This window comes from Pinus tabuliformis, chromosome 5_2 (genome assembly GCF_031772625.1).
Source record: "Pinus tabuliformis cultivar Carrire ecotype Pingquan chromosome 5_2, CPIR1, whole genome shotgun sequence".
Classification (NCBI taxonomy): domain Eukaryota; kingdom Viridiplantae; phylum Streptophyta; class Pinopsida; order Pinales; family Pinaceae; genus Pinus; species Pinus tabuliformis.
In genome coordinates, this window is record NC_142306.1 from 482425473 (window position 1) to 482438303 (window position 12831).

Below are 12831 nucleotides of genomic sequence, written 5' to 3' on the forward strand. Positions count from 1 at the left end.
GGGAGATAGGTCACAAGATTGTTGTTCTCTTCTCTTGTTGATCAACAAATTGGAGGGCTTTATATCACGGTGAACAATTTTGTTCTGGTGTAGGTAATGCAAGCCCTTGAGCACCTGCCTGGCAACCTCACCCAAATAGTGTTCTCAGATTTTCTTGTGGGCTTGAAGAACCTGCGCAAGGGTACCATCGTCCATGTACTCCAACGCAAAAGAGATCTCTCCTCCTCGATCAAATATGCCATAACACTGCACGATTTGTGGAGAATTCTCCCTTCGGAGAATCTCCATTTCCCTCATTATTTGCTTTCAGTACTTAGTGGCTTGCCTCTGCGAATTGTTATAATAAGCAGGAACGGTAATGCCAACTTTATTCACTTGAAAACCCAGGTATGCTTGAGCGATTTCTTTCATGTTAAGTAATACCATTAAAGAGATTTCCTCAGCCACAAAGGTTTTCTCTTCTCCCTTAAAAGTTACTTAGATCAAGGGCTTATCAATGGATTCACAAACAATAGAAAAGGGCCAAAGGCTCTTATCAACTTGGACAGAGGAATCAAAGAAATGCCTGCCAATCAACCTCTTAGCATCAAAAACAGTGTTCGCATGGTTTAAAGCGACTTGATTCTTGGTAGGCTCTCCGATGAGGCGTTCATTTTCTGTGAAGGAAACCATGGAAGTAGTAATCCGATAGCCCTAGTCATTGGGAATGATATCCACTCTGTCATGATAACCATCCCAAACACCCACAAAGTTGTAAGTGGTTCCAAGATCGATGTTGATAGCCTTGCCATTGGGATTATGAGGGAAAGTCATGGACAGATATTGTGATCATTTAGCAAGATTGAATGTAACTTATTCTCCACGATGTAAATCTCAAATTAAGTTGGAGGTATAAACCTTAGATATTTTGAACTCGAGTACTTGGGTACATTGAAATTTTCATCAGCTGGAAGAACAAACTTCACAATCTTTTTTAGATTAATCATTTTATACATGGAAGTTTTTGAGGTCCTTATCATGGAACCATTTTCAAGTTTATAACAATACATGAGATTTAACATTGAGACAGTTTGACCTGTAAATTTTAGGAAATTATTTGAAAGCAAAATTTTGTTTGTTGTCCAATAGATAGATTGAAGTATGCATTATCATAAGCTAAAATATGACAAATTCAAATTAGAAGACAGAGTAACATTTATAATTACAAATTACAAAACCCTTTAATTGTTGATGCAAAACCCTTTATCTATGTTATCTGCTCAATAGGCAGTGCACCCAGGTCAATAGAACAAGGGATTAATTGGGATTTTACTATGCTGAACAACTATTGAACCTCTTTCATATATTTATATGCTCTGCTGATGTGCATGAAAAACAAACTCATTTCATCTACTTTCACGAATGTAGTAATAAGAAATGCCAAAATCTCAGGATTTTATTAAGGACAGTTTGTCAGACAATATTTTTATGAGAAACCATTATTTTTACCAAACTTAAGCCATCTGATTACATAAAAAAATCCCATCCACAGCAGCACCCAAGAAGTCATATCTCTTTCTAGGCATATTTGCAATGGGTCTCCATAAATCAAGGTCAAGAACATATTCCTCTGCATGAACAATGGCTTCCCTGCAAGCATCTTTCCTTAGAGAGCCTCTAGCAACATAAATCCTGCCAGAAATTACACAGTAACCTCTCTCCTCAAAGGGCCTCCAGCAACATAAATCCTGCCAGAAATTACACAGTAACCTCTCTTCTCAGAGAGCCTCCAACAACATAAATCTTGCCAGAAATTACACAATAACCTTTCATTTTCAGAGGCAACAACCCGGTCTTTGGCACTGATTTATAGATTCTATACCAATACTGTCTTTTTATCTGATTTTCACATAGACTACCATTGAACTGAAAAATTAATGAGCGAGTCAGTTGAGTGGTAAGGATATGATTTTCACATAGACTACCATTAAACTGAAAAATTAATGAGCGAGTCAGTTGAGTAGTAAGGAGTCAGTTATGAGATGAGTTAGTTATGATATTAATGACCATAAACTTTTTAATCGTCTAACACCTAATTTGATGGTGCATATCGAAGACAACGCGAACCAGAGGAGAGTTCATTTTAAAGGGAAACGCCTTACGATGTAAATATAAATATATTTTATTATTATTTATTGGAGCGGTCATGTAAATGTTTACAAATCCTTTACCTCTTATAAATTGAACACATTAATATAAATTCAACGTATTGAACCAACATGTAAAAATGTTTACAAACTTTCTTACATTACATCTACAAATCTCCCCTATATTGGGTGTAGAGCGCCTCTTAGCAACAAAAACGATTAACACATTAAATTGTATTTTGATAGGTAAAAACTTCCAATAGATTAAAAAAAATTGACAAAAAATATATAAGGAAGATTAGGTGAAATGTGTGGCATAAAAATTGTCTCTTAAGACATTGTATTTCACTTAGTCACTCCGCATTTTTTTTTTTTTTACAAAAACGGTTATGGGATTTCATTAACTGATTGGCAAAGAGCCACTTACAAATAGAGAGGTAGATTTCTGCATGTCTCTCTAGCAAGAGGAACATAGCGCCTACGCTTGTCAGGCTTCTCTTTTTACATTTTATATAGTGGACTTTTGCTGCTGAGTTCCTGAGCTTAAAAATACAAACAAACTGTTTCAATAATATGCAGTAAAACATGGCTCTTTAGGGGATTGGGTCCCAAAAGATTTCATTGTCTCTAAGAATAGTTCCAGCAACTAACTGGACTGCCTTGTTTGCCTCCATGTCTGCTTCTTTGTTATTTTCTCTCAAGACATGAAAGTAATTCAATTTCAGGGACTTTGCCATGCCTTTGATCCTTGTGATTATCCTTGCGAGCTGCAGATCCGCTGGATTAGAATTGGTCGCCACTGCTTTGATGATAACCTGGGAATCCCCAAAGACATTTGCCTCCTTGAGGCCCAGCTCTTTGAGAAGTTTGATTCCTTGAAAAAGGGCCATTGCTTCAGCTTGTATGCTTGAGGAATGGCCTAATCCCCAAGCAAATCTGTGTGAAGATGTTTCATCTGGGTTTATGATGAGCCCTCCTGCTCCAGCAATTCCTGGATTTCCTTTGGCTGCCCCATCAAAGAAGAGAGAGGGAAGTGTTAGTTTGGACAGCCAAGATTGAAAATCTTCTTCATTTTTCCTGATTTGCCAGTCTTTGAGAGATGTAGATGTGCTTTTCGATTTTTGAAATTTGAAATTGAGGGCAGCTCCCAAATCAATGTCTTGCTGGCTTAGATTTGAATCATCTCTTTTGTCTCCCAGCCACTCAACTAGCTGACATTTCACTGAATTTGCAACTATTCTGAAGTCCTGTTCCTTATTTCGGAATATCCTTCTATTCCTTTCCAACCAGACTTGCCAGCTGATGAATTTAGGCAGAGCACTCCAAGCTGCCCTGACTATTTTATTTTTTGGATTTGGGCCTGGATATCTGGCCATCCATCCCGCAAACAGGTCCGGGACAGAGTAGGGGAAGGTGAACTTATAATTCCATGAACCAAGAAGCTCCTGCCAGATGAAAACTGTGAATTTGCACTCTATCATGAGGTGAAGGGTAGATTCCAAGCTTTCCTTGCATAGCGAGCATCTTGAAGGTCTAGAGATGCCCCTTTTCTGTAGCCTGTCGTCTGTTAGAATTTTTTGGTGGCAAAGTAGCCAGCAGAAGTGATCGACTTTTGGAATTGAAGGGAGTTTCCATATGCCAACCCAGGGGGCAGGATTGGGAGGCACGTGAGGCCGCTCTAGACACTTAGCGTAGCCCTGAGCCACCGTGTAACCTGCCATATTCGAGCCCCATCCTCTCACATCCTGTCTGCGTGCGTGTATTGGAGCCAGCCCATGCATCATCATGGTGAACATTGTCAATTCAGTTTGTAAGGCGAGTGGAACTAGGAGTTGTTTCCAACCCGTCCAAACGTCACCATTCCAGTTCGAGAGGTCCCATAGCATGCAGATGTCAGCCTCTGTCATCCATCGCTTCAGCTCTATCATGGAACCCGAGTCTGCCAGCGGGGGTCTATTCAATATACTGTCATTCCACAGGTTAATGCGTTTCCCATTTCCTGGAATCCAAAAGGAATGGTTTCTTATCAGTGAGCCAATTTTGCTGTTGATCATGCTGAAAGGGGTTTTGAGTTGATTTTTGGGCTGTTCCAGGCATTTGAGTCTCAATCCTCTGAAGTATTTTCTCCATAGTGAAATTTGGACCCAACCTGGATTTGGAGCTATGATTTTCCAAATCAATTTGGCTCCCATGGCTAAGTTTTGAACACTGAGGTCTTTGAAGTTCAGTCCTCCCTCCTGAATCGGTCTAGTGACAATTTCCCAGTTGACTAGGGGAATCCTCTTCTCGTTTTGTTTACCTCCTTTCCAGAAAAATTTTCTTATTAGCTCCTCCATCTTTTTAATGATTCCCATAGGCGCCAAGAGAACAGAGAATTTGAATAACGGAAGGCTGCTAAGCACTGCTTTGATGAGCACTGATTTTCCCGCTATGTTGAGCCAGGAGGATCCCCAGGCCTGCATTTTTGCTTTGAATTTGTCTATCTGGGGATTCTAGTCTTTGTTCAAGGCCCTCTTGTGAAAGATGGGCAGTCCAAGATATTTAAATGAGGACCAAGATGTAGAGGCTGTAAAGCCTAGACATCTAGCAATGGAGCTTGCGGTTGAAGCAGGTATATTCCAATAGTAGGTATGGCATTTGCCATTATTTAATACGCTGCTCGAAGCCTTACAGTAGTATTCCAACACTTCTTCAAATTTAATTTCCGAATGAGGAGTTGCAGCCCCCAGCAGCAAGGTATCATCAGCGAAGAGGGCGTGGTTGATGCTCTTTACCCCTCTTGCAATGCACAGGCCAGCGATGTCTTGATCTTGCTGTTTCTTTTCTAAATAAAAGCTGAGGACAGAAGCCTGTAGCACGAATAGGAGGGGTGAGAGGGGACACCCCTGCCTCAGCCCTCTAGAGGCTTTGAAAAACTCAGCAGCCCTACCGTTCACCAGGGGGGCAATCCAGGGTTCCGAAATACAGGCTCTAATCCACTTGATGAAATTTTGACCGAACCCCAGTTTGTGCAACACATCAAACAAAAAGCTATGTCTAACACGATCAAATGCATTTGCTAGATCTAGTTTAATAACCATACCTTTTTCTTTTCGGCGAAGGCTGGAATGAATTGCCTCTTGGACCAGAACGAAGTTGTCCACAAGTTGCTTGCCATGAATAAATCCACCTTGGTTCTCCGGGATGATTTTGGGGAGAATTTTCTTCAACCTGTTAGCTATCACTTTGTACCCAATATTGCATAAGGAGATTGGGTGAAATCTGTTGAAAGAGTTTGCACCTTTTTCTTTAGGGATGAGGGCGAGAAAAGCTGAATTTGTGCAACCTCCAATTTTCTGACATTCTTGGGACTTCTGAATCATTTTGAAGAACTCCTTCTCAACAATCTGCCAACAGGTCTGGAGAAATCTAGGAGTAAAATCGTCCGGTCCCGGGGCTTTATCGGGGTCCATTGCGAAGAGGGCTTCCCTGACTTCATTTTGATTGATTTTTCCTTCAAGTGCCTGGTTCATTCTGGAAGTGATAAGGTTGGGGACAACGTCCAACAAAATAACGTTTTGATCAGACTCTATGTCTTCCCTATATAGCTTCTCAAAATGCTCTGAGGTTTCCTTTTTGATGCTGGCAAAATCCTTCAGGGTGCAGTTATCTTCTTTTATTTCAGAGATGGAATTACGACATTTCCTGGCTTGGGCTTGTTTATGGAAAAAGGAGGAGTTTCTGTCACCAGATTTGAGCCAAAGACTCTTGGACTTGAGCCTCCAGTATTCTTCTTCTGCCAGACAGGCCTTGTGGAAATTTTGTTGAAGCTGGGCCTCCTTTTCCAGCTCATCTTTAGTAATTTCAGCTGCTTCTAGATGGAGATGCTGATTTTCTAGAGTGCTTTGGATTTTTTTCCTTTCAGCAGCAGGGTTGGGCAAGGTCTTAGCCCAATTTTTCAACATGGCTTTTACCCTTCTAAGTTTTTCCTCCCAGACAAAAAAAGCGGAGCCCTTGACTGGATCTTTCCAGCAGTCTCTGACCTTTTCCATGAAGTCTGCCTCTTTGGTCCAGAGTGAGCTAAATCTGAAAGGTATAGGCCCTAGATCCTTGGGGGTCAACAAATCTAGGCTAATGGGCTTGTGATCTAAAACATTGCTGTGTAGAATGCGCATTCTAGCGTCTAACCCAAGAAGTAGGAAGGAACTTTGAACCAAAAATCTATCAAGTCTTGCCGCTATGTAACCCGGACCAACTCTCTTATTTGACCAAGTGAACTTACCAGTAATCGGCTTAATGTCTATCAGATCCCATTCTTGCATGAGGTCTTCCGCTAATTCTCTTGCCGGATCCCTGACGATACTGCCTCCTCTTTTTTCTGACGAGAGGAGGGTGAGGTTGAGATCTCTGGCTATGATTATATTTTCCAGGTTCTCTAGACCTGCCAGGATTTTTATGGAGTCCCAACATATTTTTTTCTCACCTGCATTGTTAGGATCATATACATTGAACAGGCAAATAATTTCCTTAGATTCTAAATGCTGCACTTTTAAAAAAATCCAATGAGTATTCAGGGACTCAAAGATTGATGAGAACTTATTAGGATTCCAGAGCGACCCAAGTCCTCTTGAAGCTCCACGGGCAGAGGTTGCATGCGCTCCGTCTTTATTCCAAAATTTTTTGCTTGCTTGGAGGAAAGTTGAGTCCTCCATTTTAGTGTCCTAGATGAGAAGGATGTCCGGGGCTTCTAGTCTTATTAAACTATTCATTGCTTCTTCCTTGGCTTTGGTGCCCATTCCCCTACAATTCCAGGAGACTATCTTCATCATTTATTTTTGTTGGGGTGAGCTCCTTTGGAGCCCTAGGCTTGATTCCTCGTCGTCTTTAGGGTTTTTGCTAGTAATTTCTCTAGTGTTGGTTGACTGCCCTGAAGTTTGTCTTTATAGGTTTCTTGCTCTCTTTTTTCCTTTGCAGACTTGCGTCCTCTTGTGGATCTTCTGGGAGATGATTGAGAGTCTCCTATTTCTCCTTCTTCCTCTGATTCCTCTGATTCTTGGGTTTCCTCCTCCTCTTCTGAAATCTTCCCTTTGGATCTCTCTGTTGCACTTTTGGATGAGGGGGAGGCTTTAGACGAAGTAACCTCCTTTGGAATTTCTGCCTCTTGAGAGATCATGATTGCCGATCCAAGGATCTCGAATTTATTCCCTTGGTTTTCCATGGGAGGTTTCTGAGCTGGACCCGACTGTGGAACTTTGGCATTCACGTTTGCATTCTTCTTATGAGAGGTTTTGGAGCGCTTTGCCTGGTTCTAGCCCTCATCCTTCCCTTTTTCTTCCACACCATTGGATGGACAATCTCTAGTGAAATGTCCATAGACTTGGCACTTTCGACATTTAAACGGCAACTGCTCATAATCCAGTTTCTGTATATGAGTCCAGGGGCCTATGATTATTTTGATGGCTTCCGGTAGTCCGATCTCTAGATCTACCTCCACGCAAATTCTAGCGCAGTCATACTGATCTTTGCTGTTCGCCTTATTTATGAATTTTCCAAGGGTATTTCCTATGTACTTCAGAGAATCCCAATTCCAACAGTGTACTAGGAGGTTGGGGAGTCTCACCCACACCGGGACCGCTGTAGGCACATCCACTGCCGGATCGAAGTCTGGCATCCATTTATTCAAATACAGGCCTTGGGGCCCCATGAAGTAAGGGCCATTCCGGAAGATGAGATCTTTGTCCTCTTTTGCAGTAAACTCGAACAGAAAGTAGCCTCTCTCGAGGAAGAATGAGGTTACCTTGCCTTTAATCAAAGGAGCCCAGTTCCTGGCAACCCAGTTCTCTGTGGATTTCGGGGAAGGCCAGAGACCTGTGAACTGGCCAACAAGGGCACGATCTGTCAGCGATAGAGCTACTTGGATCGGTCCTTCTGGAGGAAGGGCGATCTCAGGGATATCCTCAAGTTTCCTCACAAACTTTGTAGCTTCCATGATCTTCTTCTTTGGCAAAGAGGCCAGCAAAGTTTTGAACGCCTCAGTGGTAGAGGGCGGAGGAGGGGAGGGAGGCCCCTGTGGGGGAGTATGCGCCTCCATATTGATCAAGCTTGGGAGCCCCAGCCAGGCAAGCGGCCACAACCAGCAACAATGGACGCGTGATCAATCCTCCAGTTCGGTGCAAAGCTAAGTTTTCACTCCACATTTTTTTTATTATGTCAACTTACTCCAAAAAAAAATTGTCATTTCAACCTACATTGTATTTATACCCTTAAGAGGTGCCCATTTAAAATGATGGAGGAGAGGAGATAATATCAAAGGACTCATTCTTCTCACAAAGAATGATCATGAATATTCTCATTTTTTTTCAAACGGAATTAGCATAAAACTATCATCAATGTTAGGATCAACCCTAGCAGCTGCCACTATAACACCAAGAGTATATCCAATAGCTCATAAGTCAAATATACCAAGAATTTATGACTTAGCAACAGGCGAGACACCATAAGGGAGGGGGAGCCTATTCCTTAAGCCTTATCATAATGGGTCAAAGATGTCCCTCCGTGGGATTTGAAACCAGGTGGAGGGGATAACATCCCATTGTGCCAACCACTTGGTCATCCCATGAGGAGACAAAAATGTTAATTGTATAATTAACAAATATAATAGCAATCTAATTTTAATGTCATGGCCAAGTCAAACACCAAATTGGTTTATGAGACACCCTTATTTGTGGGACAAAGAATCTGCCTCCACACAATGATTCAATTGTTAAGGTCTACAGAGGCATGCATACTCTACTTCCCTCTAGATTTGAACCTATGGCCCCTTACAAAGAAGCACATGTTTCATCCTCTCAACCACTACATGACTTCATCACGACATTTTCTTTGGTTCCATCATGGGTGGGTGTTCCTGTCTCTCGATTTCCTATTAGTCATATCCCCTTTTTGTTTTTGCCACCAGGTGTGGTTGTCGGTTCTTAACCATTAGGCCCACTCAATATAAAGGACAAAGTTTGAATGGTCATTCCAAATCACAAGGTCCCTTCTAATTAGCTGCATGTTCATAGTTACTAGGGTTTATATGGCTTGCCTAATGAAAATGGATACATTTATTTAAGTATACAATGTAACGAGTTGTTGTATGTGAAACTTTACAACTCTATTTCTCATATTGTTCTTGTTTCTTGTTTCATTAATTTTTTATGGTTCCAATAAAACCAATTAGGTACAATCGAAACACTTATTTCACCATTGCATTGAGATAAAGGAGATGGGGTCCATTAATTAATTTTTAAAGGAAGGTCACTCCATTTGCCAAAGGAATTTCCTTGAAGAATACATGTTATGGAAGCTTGAAGCATTTACAAATGGGTATGCACATTATTTGAGTTTTGAAAGGATAGGGCATACAACACAACCTATAAGATGCTAATAATAACGACACCTAGTAAGTGAAGAAATTACATGGCATACAACACAACCTAGAAAATGCCAACATTCTAGTACAATAAACCAAAGACACGTCAGGGCGAGGTGAACACTCTTTCACTAAGGAAATTAAATTTATTGCACCAGTACCAAGACTTGAACAAGAAAGAGTGGTTGAGCCAAAGCAACTTTTGAAATTATGATTGTTGAGCATATTGTTGGCATTGATGTAAAATGGGCAACGATGGCAGATGTATGGGAGTATTAGGGTTTGAAGATACTTTTTCCTCAAAAGATCAGCTCATATGTTCCTGAAAGGGGCATAGTTGGATGGTGCTCTAAAATATGTTTCCAATGGTATGCAGAATTTCGCAAATGGCATCCCGAATTGTAAGTTATGGTTAGTCAAGGGAGGTACCCCAAAAGTTAAATGAGCAGAGCTAAAAGTGGTTGGAGGAATCTTGGAGCAAGTGTTGGATGGCATCATTTCCAAATGAAGAGGATCAGATAGTGGTGTCATTAGAAGAGGGTAAGGAAAACCCTGGGTAGACAACAAAGCAGTTGTTACACTAAAAAATGTCACCATGACTATTTGCAGTTAGTATGGCTCCATCAACTGTCATACTATCCTCCTTGGCAAGTTTCATGCCTCTGCTTTCCATGTCAAACTCCAAGAAAGAGAGAAAAGTCATTTAAAGTCAATTATCTCTGGGTACGCAGTTTCTCTCAGCCTTACCTGCATGTACGCAACCCAAGTTCACAATATCTGCGTACTGGTACGCTCTGTCTGTAAAGCAATGGGTGCGTACTCCTGTAAAGGTCAAAAGGCGCAAGTTTCACTCCAAAAAAGTTACTTGTGGTCATTTCTAGAGCATTCTAGAAGCTTGTTTGACGTGTATGGAGCGCCTCCAGATGGTTCATGCATCCCTATGGAAGAGGAACTTATCCCATCAAGAGGGGAGCTAACCCACCCAAAGAGGGGCTTATCCCATTGATGGTGGACCTGATTAACTTCCTCTACAGCACTATAAATACATGCATTGGGCCAGAGGGAGGAGAGGTTGAAAGCTGAACATTCCTAAGGGTAGATGCTGCTGAGATTAGGACTTCCTTGTAGAAGCTTGTGAGGAGAGATTCCCATCCTTTCTTGTTTCATTTGGAAGTGGGTGAGCTGATCAAAGTAAAGGAAAACTCTTGCCGGACCCTGGGAGGAACTTGCACAACACCAAGGCTCAGGTTGTAATGGTTTCTTTTGTTTCCTATTAATACAAATAAGTCCATTCTTCTCAACAATTTGTTATTTATGAGTTGTTTCATATACTCCTTGGTCTGTATGTTAAATATGTTTTATTTTATGAGATATTCAGGTGCTATTTAATCGTTTGATTGTTAGTGAATGCAGGTTTCGAAGAGAAGGAGGAGCTCATCCGGATCGACGAGGCTGGACTACTACAACAGCGTTGGACTACAGGTAGGATCTAAACACTTGATTTCTTATATGGTAAATGCATATTTAGAGAAGGATTGTTCTTAATTGTCTTGTTTGTCACTAGAAAGCCTTAAGCTTCTAGGGAGGTTGGTTTTGTCCGCAAAATTGACTCTTTCCGCATGACAAAATGGCGACTCCACTGGGGAAATCCATTGATGTGAATGATTTTTCCTTTGTCTGAAACTTTGATCTGAGAAAAGTCTTTTTCTTTCTGGTTTTTGGTTGTCTGACTGTGTGTTTGGGTGGCTTAGCTTAGGGTTAAATTAGATTTTAGTTTTTCTTAGTTTTGCTAGCAATACGCAGCCTCTGAGTTCAGCACAGTGCGTACCTATATGCACTGCGGCTTTGTGCACAGAGCGTACCCGCACCTGTGTAAACAGGTTGCCTGCGTACCCTGTCAAAATTGAGAAAATTTCAATTTTCTCCTTTTTGCCTCTTAGATTTTGCTTTTAATTTGTTTTTTCCACCCAGATCCATTGGTTACCTACCAGAGATCTTCATCTGAACTTGTTTCGTTAGTGTCAAGTGTTTTAGTGGAATTCGTAGAGGTTCTAGCCTTAGGGTTTGATTTTTGTACTGGTCCTGTAGTGATTTTGTCTTTAGAAGTCGTAAAACCTTGGATCTCCCTGGTATTTGCAGTCTTCTTAGGAGTCGGACCTTTCATAGAATCTACCCTTGTGAGACATCTACCTTTGTTTTGTCTCTTTGCCGAATCTCGGAAGAGTTTGTTGATTGAACTGTGAATTTCATTTTACAAAAAAGAACAAAAGATTTTATGTTTGTTTTTGACTAGTTTTTGATTCTGCATTGACTAGTCCTTAGTTAAATCACGACTGAGTAAAACATCCTGGGATCATACTTTGTAGGTTTTGGCCTCATTAGATTTGCTTATTAGGTGAATTTCTTTTGATTTGCTTTTAAGTAGCTTTGATTTGATAGATTTGTAAAGGTTTGCTTTTTGATTTTTAAATGCTTTGTTAAGTAGGAAAAATCCAAAAATCTCTTTTGAAAGAAAAGTTTGCTTAGTGGCATTTGAGTCTTTGAATGAAAAGGGCATTTTCGCAAAATAATTAGTGGTCATGTGTTGCATGTTTTGGAAAAGATAAAGAGATTGTTTCTTTGATTTTCGTTGCCAAGAAAGTTGTCTTTCTAAAAATTTTGCATTCTCCAACTCTCTTAGCTAAGGAATTCATTGAAAAAGAAAATTAGTATAAATCATCCTAAGTGCATCTTTGTAGTGGTTTGAGTCAAGTCTACACACCATCAGTTTCATCTCCGCTACCTTTTGTCTTAAAGAAAAGCCATAAAAATTAACGCTTAAAGTAAAATCAACTTAGTAACTTTTTATTTACTAGGGCTCTGAAACACCAATATAGATCAGGCTAGTGTCTTGGAGTAGGAGAGTAATTAACTCTCCAAGACAGCAAAACCAAACAAGTAGCTTATCTTGTGGTAGGATAAATCCAACTGTTTCATTTGTACTCTAGGAAAGCTCCTCTTAAAGGAGAAGCACGAGACCGTGTCCGAACCAGTGAGGGGATCAATCCTCCTTCATTGGGAAAGACGCCAGATACGCACGTATTACAAACGGTAAACCTCGGATTATTGTCGAGGAGCCTGGGGTCACTTGTCGGTAAACCTTGGATTATTGTCAAGGAGCCGGCAAGGGGATTGAGCTTGTTACTCTGCCCTTGCGTGCTATCGGGTCGTAGACTGTTCCCCCAGGTATATTTGTTGTTGTTGGTAACCTTAGTGACCATTATCTTTAGGATTCTACCCGAGGTGACGGTGGAGGGAAGATCCCACTGTACC

At 40.9% G+C, this 12831-nt stretch overlaps 1 protein-coding gene across 1 annotated transcript; it reads right to left on the minus strand.

Moving 5' to 3' along the window:
• Positions 1–7413: 7413 nt before the first annotated feature.
• Positions 7414–8196, minus strand: LOC149159761 (uncharacterized). The gene has a single exon (XM_089434417.1). It carries the CDS (start codon positions 8194–8196, stop codon positions 7414–7416), a length of 783 nt encoding a protein of 260 aa, XP_089290543.1.
• Positions 8197–12831: the final 4635 nt, after the last annotated feature.